This window comes from Silurus aristotelis (assembly GCF_946808225.1).
Source record: "Silurus aristotelis genome assembly, chromosome: 22".
Taxonomy (NCBI): domain Eukaryota; kingdom Metazoa; phylum Chordata; class Actinopteri; order Siluriformes; family Siluridae; genus Silurus; species Silurus aristotelis.
The window spans coordinates 15,018,444-15,042,783 of record NC_139595.1 but is presented as its reverse complement, the minus strand read 5'-3'; the positions used below and the strand labels follow the sequence as shown (position 1 = coordinate 15,042,783).

The 24,340-nt window shown below is 37.5% G+C and overlaps 1 protein-coding gene and 1 long non-coding RNA gene across 2 annotated transcripts in view; one reads left to right on the top strand and one right to left on the bottom strand.

Moving 5' to 3' along the window:
- rsrc1 (arginine/serine-rich coiled-coil 1) overlaps positions 1–24,340 on the bottom strand; it is a 135,308-nt gene that overhangs the window by 50,972 nt on the left and 59,996 nt on the right. The window contains exon 6 of the mRNA XM_083526043.1: positions 15,892–15,943. Within this exon, the coding sequence (XP_083382169.1) occupies positions 15,892–15,943 (52 nt within the window). The remainder of the gene's footprint in view (positions 1–15,891; positions 15,944–24,340) is intronic.
- Positions 1,554–7,228, top strand: LOC310717821. The gene is made up of 3 exons (XR_014530949.1): positions 1,554–1,586; positions 1,648–3,665; positions 3,901–7,228. It is a non-coding gene; the product is annotated as an uncharacterized lncRNA (long non-coding RNA).

Here is a 24,340-nt window from a genome sequence, read left to right as displayed (position 1 = left end):
ACCTGACTTTTCCAGCCATATTTGGTTCCTTTTACTTCATTTACAAAACCCAAACCTGCTCACAAAGCCACCTCTATGAAGATATGGTTTACATGGCTTGGAGTAGAAGATCTTGCAGTAACGAGCTCTAAACTCAACCCTATTGAACATAACTAACACCCTTGTGGCTGAATGAACACAAATCACCATAAGCACACTATAAAATCTAGTGGAACATCTTTCCAGAAGAGAAGAGAGTAATTATAACAGCAAATGGAGACTAAATGTGGAATAGGATGTTCAAAAAGCACAGACAGATCTTAGGTGTCCACAACCTTTTGTTCATACACTTTTCATCAAAAAAAAAAAAAAAAAAAAAAAAAAAAAATTTTCATTTAAAGTAGTTTGGAGGAAAGAAAAAAAAAAAAAGAAAGAAAGAAAAAAAAAAAAAAAAAAAAAAAAAAAAAAAAAGAGATGACACACTTCCAACTTCTCTTTTTGCATACCCACACAGGTAAATAAAAAAAATCAGTCCGAAAAAAAAAATTCTCTTTTCCATTTGTGATTCCAATCTTCCAGTCTCTCACACGCTAGGTAAACTGTACCCAAAATTTCAGGTAAAGAAACGTTGAAAAACACATTAGATTCTGTATGTATCATTAATCAACTGTTAATCTGAGAGTATATTACGGAGGTACACACTATTATTGTAACTAACTATTTCCTATTTCATTATGAAAGCAACAGTAATAGAGGCCACTGTAACTGGATTGATGCCTTCAATAGGCGCAATAGTTATAATTGATAAAAAAAAAAAAAATACAAAAATGTTTTTGGGACACATCCATGAGAACAACATTTGCTACTTGCTACATGAGAACAATTGCTAATGATATTAGGATGAGTATTTATAGTATAGTATTTAAATCTGTGATTTTTAGATCACCCTTGCCAGAGCAGCCGTTAAACAAAAATAAATAAACAAACAAACAATTGACACCATCCGACCAATTAGAATGAAGAATTTCCCAGCAATGATACATGGTAGAAAGCTGGTTATTAAGGGGAAGCGATAACTTATTATCAGGAAAACATATTAAAATTTTTTTTATAGATTTTGTCAAAAGTGAAGTGTCAAAAGTATATATATTTTGTTTGTTTGTTGTTGGAATAAAAAAATAAAAAAACGGCGCATGCGTCATTACATTATCTACATGCACATATTCGTTCTCGTCCACACACACGTGCCATACAGATGGAGTATAAATAGAGTCTGTGTTTGAAGACAGATGAGGAAGGGAAGGGGAAAAAAAGAAAAAAGAATGCAATTATATGTGCTGGGGAAGAAAAAAAAAAAAAAAAAAAAAAAAACTAAACTAACATTAATTCATGCACAGCACTTTCTGCAGGAGATGAAAGAACGGTGATGTACTTTCTACTATTTATTTATCCTTAAATGAGAGAATGGGGCACATACTTCTCCTGGGCCTTGATTGCTGCTTGACTAATTAGACAGAAATATGCAGGAAAAAGGGATTAATTGTTTATTTCTCTTCACCAGTGTGTTGGACGAGTTTTTTTTTTTTTTTTGGTAAAGATGAGAAAGTGTGGGAGAGAGAGAGAGAGAGAGAGAGAGAGAGAGAGAGAGAGAGAGAGAGAGAGAGAGAGAGAGAGAGAGAGAGAGGGAGAAAGTATAAAAAAGAAAGAGAGAGATAAAATGTCAAATGTGTTTTCGGAGTGCCATCAATCTCACGGACAGGACGTTGACGTCTCTGTCATCAGCGGACCGAACCACGGCAGTGGCGGGGGTGGAGTTGTTATGTCTGAATTTGCCGGACAGATCCACTGCCAGATGACGCAGGGGCAGGCCGACTGAAGCACGTGTGAGCTTTTCAGGCGAGGTACAAGCGGTTCGCTGGAAAAATGGATAGCGTCGGCGCGCCAACCCAGAACAAGCGAGGCGTGTAAAACGCCGCCAAACGACTTGATCGCTTTCGAAAAGTGGTGACACACAGTTGCTTGAAATTGTAATTTAAACAAATCTGAAGTGCTAAATTAGCAGGTAACACGAACTGCTCCGCTGTGAAGGGGAGCCATAATGGCGCACGGTTGAGGGAACGACGCGGGTTAATGCGAAACACGTGTACAGAAAGAGGGAGAAGTATGTGAAATCCATAATAGAGGAGAAAAACTAATCGCATCCACGCCATCTGTTGTGGACCTGCAACCACATATTAGAGAGGGCAGGTGTCTAAATATTTATAAACCGTGCAGTTCATTCCTGTTGTTTCTACAGAGGAGGGGAGAAGGATTCTTCATTAATTGAATGCAAACTAACACTTGTGTTGAAAGTGATGAGTCACGAGTCGATTTAACGTGCACTTTCACACGTCGCTCTCACACACCTGCATGCAGGACTGAAGTCAGCTTGCAAGTCTACTACACTCTCCCTTGGTAAAACAGGTGCTCCATCAGCATCAATAAGACACGAAATTGTACCACAAGTGGGTTTTTCTTTTTGTTTTTTTCCTTTCCTTCTCTCTCCCCCCTTTTGAACCCTTTTCCCCACTTCAACCACTCGCTAACATGTTCCCTTGGCCGGCCTTGAATGATTATGAAAATTCACTTCACCCCATTAATCAGCGTGTCTAATAAATCCTCGAGCCTCCTCCCTGACAGAGCATCAGTCAGCGGCTGCCGGAGCACCCACGGGACGGGGTCAATCACAAACTCATCAAATGCGTCATTTCGCCTCCCCATTTAGAAAAACGGCGCCTTGTTTATGGGAAAGATATCAGGTGTTCTGGAGCGAGGGAGCGGCGCTGAAACACCAGCGCCATTAATCAGGCCCTGATTGCAGGCGACGAGCATGGCTGTTTATCCTAATTTCATTCATTTCGATCAACAAAGCGAACGCGAGCGAACGCGGCCATTAGCGGCGGCGGGATGGCACAATTATTTCCTTGTATTAAATAAAGTGATGATGAATGAGCCGGGGCAAACTAAAACAAAGAGAATTTTATTACTTCAAATTAGACCTCGAACTACCCCCCGAACCATCATCCGGATCCGTTCCCTTTCTGACTGTGGAACAGTGGCGTATGAAAGGAGGCCCGTTTGAAAAACTTCGCACAAATGACAGCTGACACAAAAAGCAAAGAGTTTGGGATCTTTATTTTTTTTTTTCTTCAAGACCAATTATCGGCTGAACTCGTAGCCGTATTTAGTATTGAAATCAGCGGGAGTGCTAGTTAGGGTTGTCGATGTCGATATGAAGGCAGATGTGCAAGGCAGGACTAGTTGGGTTTGATCATGTGAGACTTGCCATCAAAAAGCCCTAGTGGCATTTCTACGTGCCGCAACAGCATGGAACTGTACATGCCACGTCTTTGGTCATTTAATGAATAACATATTCTGTTAACACGACGAGGAGGAAGGGAGGGGTTAGAGGGGTGGAGAGATAGCATGGCTAATAAGGCTCTAAACTAATGGGGTATGAAATCGGCTGTGGCGTGTCAATAGGTCAGCGTCAATAACCTGACACCTCGCCAGTATACCTGCTCTCTATCTTGTGGATAACCGACTAAGTTTTGTATGCGCTCAAACGCTTTTAAACGTTCAATTCTACATATAGTTCCCATTTGCTTGTATAATAACCTCCACTCATCTGTTCATTCAGACACAAGGTCGATAGGTTTGAGTTCTATGTTCGAGCATATCTTCATGACTTCGTGCACAGAGGCACAAAGTCATGCTGAAACAGGTTCTCGTAGTTTAAGTGAAGAGAAAACTTCATGCTGCCGCATCCAAAGTACGATTGTGTGCCTCCAAGTTCATAGTAAGGATTTGAAGAAAAGCCACATATGGCTGAAAAAGTCAGCTGTCCCATATCCATATAAGATTTTGTTATTCTATCATTAGCTCCATGTATACAATCCAAAACTCTTTTTCCTAAATGAGTTTTTTTCCCCACTTACATAAAGGCATCCGTTATTGAAATCAGTCGGGAAGCTGGTTAAATCTGTCAAAAACAATCTGAAGTGCTGGGAGGTTGCATTATAATTGTAACAAAATGCACAAAAACGCATTAAAACTGTCATTCAAACCTTTGTTTTATAATTTCATAATCTGGATAAACTATCCCTCAATAACCAAAGATGATATATTACTGTCTTGCTCCTAATTTGATAAAATGGGGTTTAAATGGACCTCATAGAAATGTGCCAGTGGAAGAAAGGAGAAACTCTCCGACATTCCCACTCTCCGACAGTGCCAGACAGACAGCCAAAGTAACTCAATTAAGGAAAGTTTACTTACCAGTAAATGCTTAGCAAAATTTAAGGTGATTGCAAATTTGCTTTCATTCCACTTCAATGGCTCGCCTGTTTGAGGCTCATCTGCAAATAATTAGTGCATACATTTGCATCGGAATTATTTATGCCATATGCTGCGACAAAATTTCGAGCCGGCAGAGCGAATGAAAAACATTCTATCGCTGTTTCTTTTTTTCTTTCTTATGGTAATTTGTACATTTTGAGAAATCACCATGTGGTTCTAAATACCACCAGCAACAAGTAAGGAAGGAAGTAAGGAAGGAAGTAAGGAAGCAAAGAAAGAAAGAAAGAAAGAAAGAAAGAAAGAAAGAAAGAAAGAAAGAAAGAAAGAAAGAAAGAAAGAAAGAAAGAAAGAAAGAAAGAAAGAAAGAAAGAAAGAAAGAAAGAAAGAAAGAAAGAAAGAAAGAAAGAAAGAAATGATTCGGGTTGGATCAGAAGGCACTTGAAGGACCACCAGATGCTTTTTGGAATCTGCCAAAACAGAAAAAGCCAAATTTACACACTTATTTGAACTTCTCTGCCATAACAGCCAATTCCCCTGCTGCACTCAATTTTACACAACTATTTTTTTTCCCCTTGCTCAAGTTATATCGTACATCCAAACCTGTCTTCAACTTACAGATTTAAAACAGATGGATGTAATAAACTAAGAGGTTTTGGTTGGAAAAGAAAATTCGGTGTAACAGTATCCACGTACACGCATAACTGTAATTTGCTGAATTCCTAAACGTGTTTTCACCTTGCTGAGGACTTTCATTACACTGCGCACTGTGAGCAGTCTCAATGCACTACATGAAAAGAAAAGAATATACCCGACAAGATTGTTCTCCGATGCATGAACAAACAATGTTCTCAGAACACAAAACATATGAGCTCATTTAAAGGACCCCTATCTCCCATCTTGAGGGTGACTTTAAGAGCCACTATGTAGCTGTGAATGCAGCAGGATTTTAAACAATACTTCTTCATACTTGGCAATCAAGGACAACCTTTGTAACTAACTTACACCGATCCGGCATAACATTATAACCACCTGCCTAATATCGTATTGGTCCCTGTTTTACTGCCAAAACAGTCCTGACCCATTGAGCATCAACAGCATTAACTTCTTCAGCAATTTGAGCTACAGGAACTTGTCTGTTAGATCACACCACACGGGTCAGCCTTCGCATCAATGAGCCTTGGGCGCCCATGACCTGGTCGGCAGTTCACCACTGTTCCTTCCTTGGACCACTTTTGAAAATAGATACTGACCACTGCAGATCGGGGACATCCTACAAGAGCTGCAGTTTTGGAGACGCTCTGACCCAGTCGTCTAGCCGTCACAATTTGGCCCTCACTGAAATACTTACGTTTGCCCAATTTTCCTGATTCTAACACGTCAATTTTGAGGACAAAATGTTCACCTGCTACCTAACATATCCCACCCACTAACAGCTGCCATGATGCCAAAATAATCAGTGTTATTCACTTCACCAGTCATGATGTTATAATGGCAATAATTGAATGCCTGGTCGGTGTATATGATCCGTCACATCATGTTCAACAGCTTGTTTAGCATCTTTGCTTATTTGGTTCTATTGTCAAGTGCAGTTCCCACAGTTTCCAGATAAAGCTGAACAGTAGAAAGTTGGGACTGACCCTGCACAAGCACCCAAATTATTAGAACATACTTTGTGGATTATCATATCATTTTTCGGGTTAACCTTCGTGCCTAGCTAACTCACTTAATAGAGCATGAGCTTCTTAACCTCAAGGTCATGGGTTTGCCCCGACTGGGCAGCAACAGTATAAATTGGTGTTGACAACACAGGAATCTCCAACATTAATGGCCTGGAAATGTACTTCTGTATCCTGCCACAAAAGCGCAAGTCCAACTTTCCACAGAGTCGCTATGAGTTAGCATTGATTTGAAGACACCCAACATGGACATGTTCAAATCTTTAGTCTTAGTTAGCCAGGATCTGCAACAAATTTTATAATCGGAAGACCTCAAACTTACTTGTTTTGAGTAAAGTCCACTATGGATCACTGATAAAGCAGTACTGGCGAAATTAGTGTTTAGAAGAGCACTTGGATATAATAGATATATTTGTTTCCTTTAGATAAATCACTTGTGGTTTGATTAATACTGCTGTGGTTTGATTAATCAGTTTTAGTTTCCAAACCTTGCTGGTTATATTTGGACATCATCAAGATTAAGGATCTACAGCCTTTAAATGACATTACACTGGTCTTAGAGTAGGGATAAAAAAAAAATAAATAAATAAATAAATAAATGTGCTCCAGTAACTCCAGGACAGAGACTGAGAACCTGTACTGTAAATAGCAGCTCAAACAACATGGCCTTGGGGCCACCACCTGAACGACACATACAGTTTCACTGATGTCAATTTCACATAAAAAACAGTCCTACACCTCTTCATACACAGATAATACAACCCTTTAGAATATGTATAAGACATCTGCGAAGCCACTGAAAAGGCCCAGACTGACAGAGTGAGCTGTAGACGTTTAGCCTCATAAAACATCTGCCTTAGTCAATTGGACATGAACCGTCTGCGAATCGCTCCGTACCGGAATGGGCCTCCGGGACATCAGTCATGTTGCCAGTGTGTTCGTCTAATACAGCTAAGTGACTGAGGCGAGTGATAAGAGCTTATTCAGGTATTTTAAGTCCGGGGAGTTCTCTTTTGAAGGGTATAATTACCCTTGATGGAACAGTTGACTGGAACAGTGAGGTAATAGCACATAAATCTCCTGTGATCAATGAGTGCTGACTGCAGATTACAGGGCACCACTCCGTGATTAACCTATCTTTAAACCAGCTACCAGAATCTCCACCTTTTGTGGACTGTGGATTGTGTTGTGCTTCTTGTGTTTGTGTCTGGTGTATAACTAAAAAAAAAAAAAAAGACACCTTGCAAAGAATAGCTTGATCACCTGATCCAAAAAGCAGCATTGAAATACAAAACAAGACTAAACTTGTTGCCTGTATTGTGTGTCCTAACAAAAAAAAGAGGTTTTGGCGAGTTGATATTGCTGAAGAGGCCAAAAGTTGTTTTGTGAACAAATCGAAATATGAAAAACAATATAAAAAAAATTAATCATTCACCACATTTAATCTGGTAACTACAAATATCTGTTAATAACCCGCTAGTAATAGTTACCAAGAAACAATGTGCTATACTTAATGTATTAATTGACGCCTTTAGATGCCGTAGCATTACAGTATATTTTGCCTTTACTTGAACTAGGGCTACGTCTACACTAATCCGGATCGATTCGGATACATGGAGATATGATTTACATCGTTTAGACTGTGAGATCTTGAGTGACCTGCTATAGAGCTCTGACATTACATAATATATAATAGAGACAATTCAAAAATACAAACTTGTATCCAGTTGTAAGTAATTCTATATGCCATTAACCCTCAAAAATGCAAATAGAGAAAAAAATATTAATGTTCTTTGACATCTTTTTAATTTTTGTTATTTTTATTTTAGTTGCTGCAGGTTTATTGTAGTACAGCTAAACCTGATGATGCAATATTACAACAGTGGGCTTTACAGAAGTTAATTATTTTTAAAATGAAAACATTTGCTACCAAAGTTTTCTTATTTCGCAGGAATGCTTGAGTTCATCCATTCATAATGTTAAATGACACCGAAAATAAAAATAAAAAACTGTAGAGTGAATGAGCAGGAGGATAAAGGTGCCAGTGCAAGCAAGTGGGTGTGTATTATAATCATGGTACATGTGTATGTATGTGTGTGTGTATATGTATGTATGTATGTATGTATGTATATATGTAATGAATGTATGTGTGTATCAGCATTGCGCCGTAAAAAACGCTACAGGATTGTGATTTATGCTGCATTTAATACATATATTCATTCTGAGGAAGTGAGTGGGGTGATTTGAAACTGAAGGCAACTAAAAAAGATTATACAGGCAAAAAGAAAAAAGAAGGGAATAATAAAAAAAAAAAATACAGTGAATACAAAAAATAATAAAAGACAAAAAAAGAAATTTAACAGTGTAAATGCAATGTGTATCTACTACAGTGCAAACTGTACTTGCTTATTAGTTGTATTTAACGTGTGTGTGTGTGTGTGTGTGTGTGTGTGTGTGTGTGTGTGTGTGTGTGTGTGTGTGTGTGTGTGTTTAAACAGGGATGTGGTTGGAATTCACATATGTTGCAGGCTGTTGCTTGAGTATGGCGACCTGCTGTGTTTGGGAGCCTTAATGCCCCTGTTTAGTGTGTGAAAATTCACCAACACACACACACACACACACACACACACACACACACACACACACACACACACACACACACACACACACACACACAAACACGGTCATGTGATCTCAAGCTTGGTTGTATCTGTGTGAGTAAAGTATACACACGAAGAAGTGTCATTTACTAAAGGGCTGTTCTTTTGTTACAGAGTTTTGATGCACTTTGACCTGTAGGAGCTCTGGGGGTGTTAAACACACACACACACACACACACACACAAGAATAGAAGGTGTCTAAGAGCCACAGAGGAAATGAAAAAAAAGGCCCTCTAATAAAAACAAATTGTAAAAAATCAAAAAGCTATAACTGAAAAACGAACTTGCGGATAAATCCGTTATTAATGGATGCAGAAAGAGGATTTAAATACTTTTAACTGGCTAATTTTATATTTTATTATTTAATAATAATTAAATATTTAATAAGGGTAATTCAAATTTCAAACATGGGAACAATCTTTTTTGTTGTCAAATTAGACCAGATTAGAAATTAAATCAAATAATAATAGTAAGAATAAAAACAATAATAATAATAATAAAAAGATTAGATTTGACAAGATTAAAAGTAATTCTTCTTGTTTCGGCTGCTCCTGTTCGCCACAGCGAGCATCCGTCTCCATAGAAATTAAATCTAATAATAATAAAAGGAAGAAAAAAATATAATGAGAAATATAAGAAGAAATAATCCACTGACATGTACTAATATATTTTACATTATATTTTACATTACATTTTACTATGGTTTTCCTATTTTCAATATTTGATGGCTGCAGAATTTATTTTTATAAAAAAAAAAAGTATAATTTGTACTAAGATGCAAAGTATTTAAATTTTATTATAAAAATCTCCCCTTTAAATATATAAAGCTATCAAATTATATTTTTTTTTCATATATATATATATATATATATATATATATATATATATATATATATATATATATATATATATATATATATATACTTGTATATACACACACACACACACACACACACACACACACACACACACACACACACACGGCCAAATAGGATCTGACCCATAAACATATCCACACAAAGCTTTCACCTCTCACAGAGGGTCACCACGGAGCGGAAAAAAAAAAAGGGCTTGTGTGTGTGTGTGTGTGTGTGTGTGTGTGTGTGTGTGTGTGTGTGTGTGTGTGTGTGTGTGTGAGATCGAGCAGGAGAGCTCATTACAGATCTGCTGGGGCCCCTCCACAATAGGCCCTGAGCCACTTACGAGGGGATGATCTGCTGTGCACACACTCCCAGAGTCCATCAACACACACACACATACACTCGCACCCTCGCGGCTGGGAGAGGATTTAGGGATCTCAGGAGACTTGGGCAAAAAGGAGAGAGCGAGCGAGGGAATAGAGAAGAAAAGACGAGAGGAGCGAGGCGGCTGGCGGGCGCACAGACGAGCAGCAGGGCTTAAAGCATGGCACGGCTCTCCGTCAGGAGAACATTACCATTCCAAAACCATACAACATCTGCTCTATCACACACACAGACACACACAGACAGACAGAGAGAGAGAGAGAGAGAGAGAGAGAGAGAGAGAGAGAGAGAGAGAGAGAGAGAGAGAGAGAGAGAGAGAGAGGGAGAGAGGGAGAGAGGGAGAGAGGGAGAGAGGGAGGGAGTGGTGTCTATACTACTTAGTAAGGCACTCCCCCTAGCTCAACAGATTGTTTATCTATGGATTGGGATGTTAATACAGAGTGGTGTCTGTAATTTCAAGACAAATAGTGTAGTAAAACACACACACACACACACACACACACACACACACACACACACACACACACACAATAAATACAGCTAACCAGTAAAGACAGGAAGTGCTTATTACCATGGCATTACAATTACCAGCCTTTGCTTCTTGAAATCAATCAGGTTTTAATCCTTTATTCAAAGACAAACATGTGTACACATGTGCACGCGTGCGCACACACACACACACACGCACACGCACACTCTTATGGATATCCAAAGCTCTGAGTGCTGATATTTTCTGAGTTTAAAACACAAAAAAAAATTAATTACAAACAAATTTCAGCAATTTCTGTTTCTACAGTTTTTGTATGAATGCCAGAGTGCACTCGAGTCAGGACCGATGCCAAAGGTTTGAAACCCAAACCCATCGGGGTCACATAATCAATGTCGAAAATCCTACAACGATAATAAAACAACTATTTAATAGTGACTGAGGAATTTCCTTCCATTTTTCTACCCTTTCCATTAAAAATGTTCAAAAACCTTAAACTTGTACTAAATAAAAAAAGTTTTAAAACTATACTATATGGACAAAAGTTTGTGGACACCCAGCCAATAGATTTGTGCTTTTTAAACATCCCATTCCACATTCAATCCTCTTTCTGGCTGTTAAAAATTTACCTTCAATGTTTTTTTGTATTAAATAAAAAAAATCAAATAAAATTGTTTGAAAAACAGAAAAAAATTCCAAAAAAAACACATTTTTAGAGAACAAATTGAAAACAAAAGACACAATTGATCATTTTTAAAAGGATGCACAATAGTTTCCTGTGATGTAATGTACACTACAGTAATCCCTAATTTATCACGGTGGTTACGTTCCAAAAGCGCCTTCGATAAGCAAAAAAAGCGATAAACGGACGCCACCTCAAAAATGCTATTTTCTGTATACAGTACTGTACTGTATTATCAATTTACTTCATTTTATAATTAATAATTATATTTTTATGAATGAATTTCAATATTTCATCATAAAACTCCATAAAAACAATTCCCTACATGTTTTTTGGCCTATGGTGCAACGGGCAAACAAATGAGTTATGTGGCAAATGTGATTCTGAGATAAACTGTGGGCGCCAGATTCGAACCGTGGTAAAGCGACGGATTACTGTATATGGACAAACGTTTGTGGACGCCCTAACAAGATTCGTATGTGCTTTTTGAACATCCTATTTCATATTTAGTCCTCATTTTGCTGTTTTAATAACCTTTGTGAAAGTTTCTAAAGTACAAGGGTGTTAGTAGAGGCAGGTACTGATGTAGGTGAGGTGAAGAGGGCTGGGGTTCAGTAAGTATTCCAATTCATCCTAGTGGTATTAGATAAAGATTGGAGGTCAGAGCTCTATAGCAGGCCACTCAAGATCTTCCACTCATGGAAAGCATGTCTTCATGAAGCTCTGTTAGTGCACAGGGGCACTAATGTCCACTGCTGGATCAAGTTTGGGTCTCCTGGTTCAAATGGACATCCTATACAATTGTGTGCCTCCGACTTTGTGGTAACAGTTTTGTGGAAGAACCGCATACGGCTGGAAAAGTCAGGTGTCCCAATACTTTTGTTCATATATTGTATGGAATAAAAGGTTAAATGACTTCAGTGCAGAGGAACATGAGACTGACAGCATGAGAAAAGCAACCCGAGTGAGATGAAGTCTTTAAATCATCGAAAAAGTCACAACACTTAAAGCGGAGTGTGTGTGTGTGTGTGTGTGTGTGTGTGTGTGTGTGTGTGTGTGTGTGTGTGTGTGTGTATTGTGAAAAATTGTGCATTGCTCAAATCTGTCTGGCCGTCTGCAGACTGACCTCCCTCTTTGGCCCATAAAAGCTCTGAGAGAGAGGATATCCAGAGACAGCACTGCTTTTAATACTTGTACATCTGGCCATCTGAGGGCGGCTTTTTTTTTTTTTTTTTTTTTTGCCACTCAAACCCCGGACTTTTTATGATGGGCCATTCTCGTTACGAGGACGTTAGTAGCATCGGGGGAGCTGGGGAGCCGGAATAATGACACTGCGAGTGGCGAACAAAGCGCCGAGCCCTTTTAATAAAAGCGACACAGGCTACAGAGAGCAGGATAACACACTCACTGTGGTGACTACTAATCACAGGTTAGGCAGACGATCACATTTCACTTAAACGAAGCGTGGGGGGGGGGATGGGGGGGTTTGTACTCCGATAGAAACGAGTCGGCTTAATCTGAGTGGAAATGAAAAACTTGCAAGGTCTGATTTTAGTTTACTCGAAAAGATTTGTTTTATTTCTTATGTAAAAATGTCAGAGACAGAAATCTAAGAGTGGTCTGTCCTGTTCTGTGACAAAAAAATAAACAAAAAAGAGAACTCAAACTAAAGTCAATAGATAAGCATTCAATTCAGATTTGAGTTTGGTGGTCACTTTAATGTACTTTTAGCTTTAGGTACTGTATAAGGACAGTTTGCATTTGGCCAAAACTGTATACAATACAAAAAAAAAAAACAAAAAAAAAAAACAAAGGAAATTAACCTCTGCGTTTTGAGATTTTTGTGTTCAGTTTTTTTTTTTTATGTTTTGAAAGAAAAAGAAATTTCACAATATTGAGTAAAGTAATAAAACTGAATCTGAAAACTTTATGGAGGATATAAAATCTGCCTTTATTGAAATGTAACAACATAACATAAAATAAAAATTAAATTAAATTAAAACTCGTTTTCTTATGGAAAACAAATTCACTCATTATTTTATTATATTAGAAAGAAAATTATTGATAAGGATTTTGACTATAACCAACTTCGATCATGTCATTTGCAAGCATAAACAAATATAAAATAAAAATATTAAAAAAAACGCTTTATACCCAGACTGAAATCCTGAAAAGATCAACAAACAGCTTAATAAAATCACAATATTGCGACCTGAGTGACTGTCGCACTTTCTGATCGAGTCGTTGGATGACTGCAAGACCACCGATTCAATTTACTTTGCAATCATCAGATAGCAGCCATAAAACTGTCCCTAATTTACCCTATTTGTAGTCAATATAAGATAAAGGACTAAATGATAGAAAGATGCGCTATTTGGACAAAAGTATTGGGACACCCGACTATTTACAGCCATGTGTGGTTCATCCACAAAATGTTACCACACATTTGTAAACACACATTTGTATTGGATGACTGAATTGTCCCTTCACTTAAACTACAAGACAAAAAAAAGCTGTTCCAGTTCCAGCATGACAATGCACAAAGCCAGCTCCAGGAAGATGTGCTTTACATTGGTTGGAATGGAAGATCTTGAGTGGCCTCCAAACTTCAAAATCTATTGGAACTAAATTTTAAATGTGATGTTCAGAAAGCATATATAGATCTTATCTTTGGTGTGTCCAAAAAACGTTTGTAGTGAATTTCAGCTCTGTGTACTGTTTTCGCAAGTTACCACACAGATGCTCACTACATAACATGCAACTCAAAACACTGCCATACACACACACTCTCACTGCAAAAAATTTACCTGAGTGTAAAAATTGCTGAGTCAAAACTGCTTTGAATCTTTTCGACATTTCATTATTTTGAAGGGAAAAAAAATGTTGGAAAAAAAAAAGATCATTTATCCTAAATATTTTGCCAAAGTCACTAACCCTGCAGAAAAGAGAAACATGCATGTGTGTGTGAGTGTGTGTGCGTGTGCATGTGTGTCTCTGTTTAGGATATGCTCATGGGTGGGAGTCTCACAGATGATGTATGACTCGGGGTACCTTTAATATGTTTCCTGTACAAAACGTCAGCTGGGCTTCGGTGCACGCGCACAAACACACGAACGCGCACACACACACACACACACACACACACACTGCACTTTAAAATGCAATAACAAGCCGTCACATCTGGTTCGTAATCAAAGTGCTCAAATAGTACAAGGCAGAATATATACAACTCAAATAATGAAAGATGACTTTTCCTCTCTGTTGCAGGATGAAATATGACTCGCTGTCTCTGATCATGGCTGAAAGAAAGATATACACACTGCAGACATGTGCGGGGGGGAAATAGAATGGACCCCCCCAATCCCAAACTTGAGTGTTCATCATATGGTTATGTATGAATTACTCTGTGGGTGTGTGAGAGACAAATGGACTTGCCTTTAAATATATATATATATATATATATATATATATATATATATATATATATATATATATATATATATATATATATATAGAGACAGGGTTCACATGAGTTGGTGTGAAAAATCTATGATAATAGAGCTCTAAATCTATGACTGGAACGCTAACCGCACCCCAGGTCTCTTTACCCTGCATCGGTACGCGACCTGTCCAGCACAAGTCCCCACAAACACAATCCAAAATCTAGTGGAACATCTTCACAGAAAAGTGGAGGTTATAATAATAAAATAATTATAATTCCATAGAGCATACTTAAATAACTGTAGAAATGTAAATCTAAATTCAAAATCTGCTCTTATCACACCCACACTTTAGCCACTAATCCCATATGTTCCAGTCTGCACCACTGAGAGCATCTCACACACTGGCATTTACTCATATAGACTGAATTCACAGTATATAGAATTTGAATGAACTCATTGCACCAAGATCCTGAAGAACAAGTTAAAGAGCAGTCAGACAGGCAGAGAGACAGACAGAGCTGTGGGTCTGCGATATATTTCATAGAGTGCAGGACTTTTAGTGCAACAACAAAGTGTGTTAAAGAGACGTGTTGTAAAAATGCTGATTGCTGAGCAAGAGAAGAAAAAAAGGTATATTGTATATATAAAATACATACACTATAAAATATAATATAGTAAGAAGACAGACAGAGACAGACAATTTTTTTTGGGTTGCAAAATTTGTCATGTATCTAATAGATTTTTTTTAAATTAGATTTTAATTAGATCTCTTTTAAAAACAATAAATAAAATAAACACAAACTAGACGGACATTAATTCAATACTTTCTCCCTAAAAATAAACCTTCCAGTTGTTCATATTTTTCACGTTCGTTGGTATTTTCGTCCTTTAAATGATTTTTGGTAGATTTACTCATCTATATTATATTAAAGCGCAAAAAACATTGTCGAGCAGTTTCACTTGAATAACCACATGACCGACAAACCAGATTACACCTTTTTTTTTAATAATGATACGCACCATACTTTGCTCTTTTTTTTGCCTTGTGTCATCTATATTCAATGGTTTGGAAATTAGGAAACTGGAAATCTCTCTATTATCTGATGTTGCTGTGGACTTCAGCCTTGTCTGTAGTTGTATTCTATGCACCATGGACGTTTATCTCCTAAAACCCAGACGTCTTAGATAATATAACAGTAAAAATAACTCACAGCCATTTGACCATTGGTGCAAAAAAAATAAAAATTGTGGCTGAAACACAAAAAAAAACAAAAACTGAGGACCGGCATTACTGAAGCCCCAGAACATGAATGTGGAAATGCTGGCGAATTGGTGAAACACTCTTGAAAACACCCTTTATGAATGCGTGATCGGCGACTGACCTGCGGCCTGGAGCACTAGCTGGAGTCGAGCCTTGGCCTGTTCAGCTGCTGTCTGAAAGCGCAAAAACACACCGGTCATTCGAATTACAAACATCTACACACACACACACACACACACACACACACACACACACACACACACACACACACACACACACACACACACACACACACACACACACGCACGCATCTTGGATGTATAATGGAATATAGTGTTTCTTTAAGAAAGTGTGTAACGAAAGCCACCAAACTTTGGAAGAAATTCAGAGAATAATGATACAGGCATTACATTTATGAGAAAGATTAGAATCGCTGCAAAAGCTGGTGCGGGTGTGTGCGGGGAAGATTTTGACAGCCGCCTTGGAAGTCGGAACTCGTGTTTGTGACACCAGTCAAAGAAGCAGGGTGTAATTCCAATATCCTGCGATTAGATTTGCTGCTCTTAATTGTCAAGAAAGACGGATTGTATGATAAAGAAGTTATAAAGGGGGTATAGATTGCATTTAGTAGTGCGTGTGCGAGTGTAAGTGTGTGTGTGTGTGTGTGTGGTGCAGGGTGTGTGGGATTACAGAGAAATTAAATGCTAATAGGATGAAATTTGAATGTGGAGCCTGCGCGTGGTGTTGCCGCTCGCCGGGCCTCGGTGACAGCTGTGACGCACATTATTCAGCAGAAATCGGATTTATCAAACTGTAAAAGTTGTCACTTTGTAAAAATGTCAGCTCGGGTGGCGGCGGGGAAATATAATGACCCGCTTTAATGTAAAACTGTCACTCTGCACTGTCTTAGATGACAAACACATCTAGATCTTCTTTCAAATCTCGGTCGCTTTTAGATAAAGATAAAAAAAGAAAAAGAAAAAAATCCTCCCCCGAAATAAGAACCTCACGCTTCTCCAAGATCTTGCGAGAGGCTGAATCTTTTTCTTTTCTATTTTTTCTTTTTTTTTTTTTTTTTAAGTGTTGTATCCTTGAGAAGGGTATCAAATACATACCATACAATGGGAGCATTTGAGATGAATTTATCAATCATAACAGCAGGGGTTGTATGTGTGTGCGAGGGTGGATTGGTGGTGGTGGTGGGGGGAAACAGGGTACAAGGGGGAGAAGGAGCTCAAGTTAAAGACAACCCACACTATATCAATCTTTTCTCTTATTTTGCTTTCAGCTTTTTTTTTTTTTCCCCTATTCATGCAACTGTGATTACAGAAACACTCCGTCTTGGTGCAATAGCAAGTTAAGCGGGGGGAAAAAAAAGAAATAAATAAAAAATAAAATCAGGGTCTTAAGTGGATGGATAACAGCAGGCATGGCAATCATCTTAGTTACAGTTTATTATGAAATTTCCTCCATAATTATGTTTGCATTTGTTTACCGTGCCCCCCAGGCCTCTGTCGAGCCATATAAGACAGTTCGTATTTACAAAAGAGATCTCCCTCCCTCACTCTCTCCCTCCCTCCCTCCGACCCACTGAAAAGAAAAAAAAAAAAAAAGCATGGAATGAATGAAAGAAAAGGAAGAAAAGAACATTAATACGGAACAACCGCTCGCCTTTTTGCTTTATAATATGACGGATGGCTTGAGGAATAATAGTTCCATAAATACGGCGTGTTATGAAAGAGGGCCTCGCTGGCATGTTCGAGGCGGGTTCCGATCACGCATTAATCAGAGAGCGAACGAGAGACTTGTCCTGGAAAAAGAGAAGGGGGAAAAAAAAATAAAAATAAAGCCTGGAAGACATGCGCTATTTTTAGAACATGTTTATTAAAATGCTGCGCTCTATTAAATATGATGCAAAAAATAGAAACGATTAAACATGGACGTTGGTCAAAAATAAGATACAGACACTCCCCACTTTATAAACATTTACTTTACGAACCTTCACGGATACGAACAAACCTGTCCTCAAAGTGAAATTTGCCGTAACGAGTCTACATAATGCGCATGTTTTTTATTATGAATTTGTATTATTTTATTCATTACCTAATACGAAATATTGTCTACAGTATTTTCCATTTGTTTTAGTATATTTTATTGTTTATTTGATTGTATTTATAGCGATTACGTAATTAGGAGATATGCGTAGTCAATAACGAACACGGGAACAGCTTACGAACGCTCGTTCAGAACGTAACTCCTTCGTAAGTCTCCGTCTGTATTATGAACGGTCTGATCGCAATTGCAATTTTGAGTTCAAAGTGACACTTTTTCTTCCCGCCTATCACACTTCAAGCTGGTAAATATCACGTTTCCTGCATCGTGATGTGTGAAAACAGGAGGGAAAGAAAATCTGTTCAAAATGCTGCTCATGGTTCATCATGGGGCAACGTAACACACTTGAGGACATTGTGGAGGATTCCCTTCCTCATCCATGAGCTTACAGACACCCATAACTGGTTATGATCCTGCCACAAAAGACTGCTGCATCTTTGGGATTTGCGAGCTCTGAAAACACGAATGCTGAAGAGCATCCACGAATAAAGGTTTCTTACTTCAGAAAAAGAATCAACCGCTGTACCTTCAATGACAAATTAGTTCTCTAACGTAGGGACTCCTTCCATAAATCTTATATAAACCTAATTGACCCCATTTCTACATGCTTTTTGATGTACATACAGTAGGTAATGCATCCAACATGTAGCCATGTTGTTATAATATCTACTTTAGGGAAGATGTTCCGCTAGATGTAACATTCCAAATGATCCTCAAGGTGTTTAATAGAGTTGAGGGCAAAGTTTTATTGCAAGCTACTCTAGACTTTGATCTAGAGTTTTTAACCACTGAGCTACAATATATATATATATATATATATATATATATATATATATATATATATATATATATATATATATATATATATATATATATATATATATATATATATAGTTAAAGCCTTAAATAGTTTGTGCTCCCACACAAGTGTTGATGTGTATTGTTCTGTACAGACTATGCAAGTGAAAGCAGTGGTCATTCTAAAAAAGCTTTATTCAATTTGCTCATTTACAAGTCTAACGGCTGCCTGTAATTCATTAGCAAACACTAACACCCTTTTAATTGTGGTCTCTCGGGCTTTCTCTCTTCGTCTTTTTTTCTCTCTCGCTAATCTAAACACATCTATATAAGAGACAGCTTTCACACTGCAGTCACAATAAAAAAAAAAAAAACAATCTGTTCTCCAATTGCACAAGTGCCAATCAAGTGCAAAAACACTGAAGATCATAATGAAGTAAATGAGAGTAAAATGGAGAGATTGAGAAAAAGAAACCATTAATTAAAAAAACAACTTTTAAGTTACTATAAACATCATAAGTATTAATGATTTAAAAAAAACAAACAAAAAAAAAAACAGATTGTCTCTTTTTTTCACATTGATATTGTTCAAAAGCATTTAAATAGCAAATTGTTTCAACTCTGCAAGATCTAAAACTCCCAATATTCCTATTCCAATATTTTTCCAGTTAAATTACACAATTTGCAATGATGTGATCATATTATTGATCATTTTCTTATTTCAATATTTCTTCATGTTACATAATACAGCAAATTAAAATTGAACACGACATGGCCGTCATTTACACTGTTATAAATCTTATAAAACTTACCAGGTGGAACATGGGAATGATGATCCTGCATCAACACCAAAACAAAGTTTCTACAAAAGTTTGTGGACCCCTAACAAAAGATCCAGGTATGCTTTTTAAACATCCCATTCTACATATAGACTTCTGAGAAGATGTTCCTCTACATTATGGAATGTGCTTGTGGAGATTTGTGATCAATAAGCCACAAGGGTGTAAAGTCAGGTACTGATGTAGGTGAGGCCTTTGGTGTGTTCCAATTCTTCCTAAAGGTGTTTAATACGGTTGAAGTGAGAGCTCTATAGCAGGCCACTCAAGATCTTCCATTCCAAACAATGTACAGCATATAGGGAAGGTTGTAGCTCAGTGGTTAAAATTCCAGCAACACCAAGTTGCTACTGCTGGGCACTTGAGCAAGGCCCTTAATCCTCAACCAAGCTGGCTTTGTGTACAGGAGCACTGTCATGCTTGAACAGGTTTGATTCTTGAAGTTCGAATGGAGGTATACATTTAATGCTACCACATACAAAAACATTCTATACCAGCGGTCCCAAACCTTTTTTTGCGCCACAAACCGGTTTAGTGTCGGACAATATTTTCACGGACCGACCTTTAGGGTGCGGCGGATAAATACAATCAAATGAAATGATGATACGACCTGAATACTGCTATTTTCTAAATATAATAATAAACGTGAATCCACCGTGTTGTTTTTTTTCATTTTGCTCGCTTGGGGGTTTAAATTTAAGAAGGTAGGGGATGTAGGCATCAAGAGTGAGTCATAGACAGATGTGGCGGAGAGAATCCGTTCATTTTCCAAAATAAAACCTTGTTTAGAATCAGATAATTAATAAAACGAAAGTAATGTAAGTTATGCATTCTTTATGTGCAGCCCGGTACCAATTGACCCACGGACCGGGTTGGGGACCACTGTTCTATACAACTGTATTTTTACAACTTTGTGGTAGCAGTTTGGTGGAAGAACCACATGTGGCTGGAAAGTTCAATACTTTTCCCCATATACTGTATATCGTACAACATTTTAGTTCATACTCATATTAGCTAATAAATACAATGTGCTAGCTGTGCTTTTGTCAAAAACAACCACATTTTTGTTTTTTGTTTTTTTACAGAGTGGTATAACACAAGGCCATTTACCCACTTCACAATGATGCCATTGAAAAAAAATGATGCCATTGAGAAATTAATAAATAAATAAACATTGTATAAAAAAACCAAATCAAACCAAGTTAGTTATGTATCTGTATATGGACAATATACTAGACTACTTTTCTTTCCCTTTTTAAAGTGTCTCTTGCTTTTATGTTACATCATGTTACAAATGACAATGCAATTTGTCATCTTCAGCTTACATTTTCTGTCCAATTTTTCTAAGAGGTGAAAAAAAACAGCAGTGTAGATGCTATCAAATCCGACAACATTGAAGGTGTAAACTAAATTTCTGTTATTTGCATAATCTGAATATTGTACATGGAAAATAGACTTCGGTGCTTAACCCAATTCTAAATATGTGTAAACTTCACTGTATGTACAGTTTGTATTTCATTATTTTTTTGTACATTCTGGTGTGAAATGGAGGGTCTAAAGTTTAAACAATTTTTATTTATTTTTTTACCAAAAGTTCTATGAAATAATGAAGAAAAAAAAAAAAATATATATATATATATATATATGATTAACCTATGCATTATAAGTGTAGTATAAGTGTGTTTATTATATTAGATTTCTTTTTTAAATGACATTTTTGGGACTGAATAAATTGTATTAACAACATACAAAACTCCATACAAAATTATATATATATATATATATATATATATATATACAGTGAGGAAAATAAGTATTTGAACACCCTGCTATTTTGCAAGTTCTCCCACTTAGAAATCATGGAAGGGTCTGAAATTGTCATCGTAGGTGCATGTCCACTGTGAGAGACATAATCTAAAAGAAAAAATCCAGAAATCACAATATATGATTTTTAAACTATTTATTTGTATGATACAGCTGCAAATAAGTATTTGAACACCTGTCTATCAGCTAGAATTCTGACCCTCAAAGACCTGTTAGTCTGCCTTTAAAATGTCCACCTCCACTACATTTATTATCCTAAATTAGATGCACCTGTTTGAGGTCATTAGCTGCATAAAGACACCTGTCCACCCCATACAATCAGTAAGAATCCAACTACTAACATGGCCAAGACCAAAGAGCTGTCCAAAGACACTAGAGACAAAATTGTACACCTCCACAAGGCTGGAAAGGGCTACGGGGAAATTACCAAGCAGCTTGGTGAAAAAAGGTCCACTGTTGGAGCAATCATTAGAAAATGAAAGAAGCTAAACATGACTGTCAATCTCCCTCGGACTGGGGCTCCATGCAAGATCTCACCTCGTGGGGTCTCAATGATCCTAAGGAAAGTGAGAAATCAGCCCAGAACTACACGGGAGGAGCTGGTCAATGATCTGAAAAGAGCTGGGACCACCGTTTCCAAGGTTACTGTTGGTAATACACTAAGACGTCATGGTTTGAAATCATGCATGGCACGGAAGGTTCCCCTGTTAAAACCAGCACATGTCCAGGCACGTCTTAAGTTTGCCAATGACCATTTGGATGATCCAGAGAAGTCATGGGAGAAAGTCATGTGGTCAGATGAGACCAAAATAGAACTTTTGGGTCATAATTCCACTGAACGTGTTTGAAGGAAGAAGACTGATGAGTACCATCCCAAGAACACCATCCCTACTGTGAAGCATGGGGGTGGTAGCATCATGCTTTGGGGGTGTTTTTCTGCACATGGGACAGGGCGACTGCACTGTATTAAGGAAAGGATGACCGGGGCCATGTATTGCGAGATTTTGGGGAACAACCTCCTTCCCTCAGTTAGAGCATTGAAGATGGGTCGAGGCTGGGTCTTCCAACATGACAATGACCCGAAGCACACAGCCAGGATAACCAAGGAGTGGCTCTGTAAGAAGCATATCAAGGTTCTGGCGTGGCCTAGCCAGTCTCCAGACCTAAACCCAATAGAGAATCTTTGGAGGAGCTCAAACTCCGTGTTTCTCAGCAACAGGCCAGAAACCTGACTGATCTAGAGAAGATCGGTGTGGAGGAGTGGGCCAAAATCCCTCCTGCAGTGTGTGCAAACCTGGTGAAAAACTACAGGAAACGTTTGACCTCTGTAATTGCAAACAAACAAATATTAACATTGACTTTCTCAGGTGTTCAAATACTTATTTGCAGCTGTATCATACAAATAAATAGCAAAAAAAATCATACATTGTAATTTCTGGATTTTTTTTTTAGATTATGTCTCTCACAGTGGACATGCACCTACGATGACAATTTCAGACCCCTGCATGATTTCTAAGTGGGAGAACTTGCAAAATAGCAGGGTGTTCAAATACTTATTTTCCTCACTGTATATATATATATATATATATATATATATATATATATATATATATATATATATATATATATATATATATATATATATTTATATATATATATTTATATATATAAATATAATCACACACAATTTATAAATATTTATAATTATTATAAATAATAAGAATAAAAATGACCATCATAGCTAATGTTTTATTATTTGAAAAATAATTTTTTCTTTTAAATTCTAACTACTGTAAATAACATTTTTACTGGTTCCGCTTATGTGCAGTGTTAAAGCTAAAAGCAGATCAGGTCCCAACACGCAACGTCTAATATGTCTTGTGTTATTACAATGGATTATCAAGGCACGTGGGTGGGTAAATATAGGTTTGGGGGAGTTGCCTATTTGCATAATTATAAAAGCTGGGTTTCTTGTTGAGTGCTCATTTTTCCAGTTGGAGAATGTACTGCCACATCGTGCAATCTGCAACATACATCTCACTTTAATACAGAATTGTACAGCCCACATTAGGGAACCTGATCACATGAAACTAGTTTAAATTATATTGAATTATCATCTATAATGAGTCTAATTTAAATGTAATGCAAATTTCAAATATTCTTCACAAATAGCTAGCTTAGTAGCATCAAGAAAACCATATAAGATCATTTTATGCATTTAGTTTATTCTAGAAACAGATCAGATCAGTGTTACTGATTAAAAGTTTTAGGTGAAGAGGAAATGAGCTTTCCATGTTCTGATTAAACAATAAAGCAGGTCCTTCTGATCATAAGCTGGAAACCCTGGGGAAGAAATCCCAGATTTGGAATAGGTGTTGAGTGTGTCCGCTATCTCACTCCCACACACAAACACACACATTTGTTCACTGGCATTGGTGCTTCTGCAAAAGGGCCAAACCAATTAGCCCAATTACAGCAAACCAAGCCTCTTCCTGTCTCCCTGTGTTCTCTAAAATGTCCACATTTTTCATTGGTTATGAATTTCCCCCGAGCTCTAACAACAGAAAACAAAATACAAGTGAAAATAAAACAAAATTGTCCATTTGTTTTAAATTCATTACCAATCAGGAACATTATAATCATCCCTCCCTCTCTTTCTTGCTCTCTCTCTCTCTCTCTCTCTGATCGCAGATGTGATCGTCATGGTGATGAGAAGGATTGTCAGTGGATTTCTGGCTGACCTCCTAAAGAAAAAAAAAAGCTGAGGCTTTGGTTCATGAGGCATCACCTTGATGCCAAAGATCACAGTCGTTCACACAAAGACTGACGGATAATATTGCGCCAATCACAGATCCACATTTGAATATGACCTACATGGCTTCCTTCCATCTCCTGGTTTATGGCCAGAAAATACAGCAAAAAATAAATAAATATAAAAAATAAAATATAAAACAAAGTCAGGCTTTGCGATGGACACGCGATGTGTTGTGTAAGGCTCAT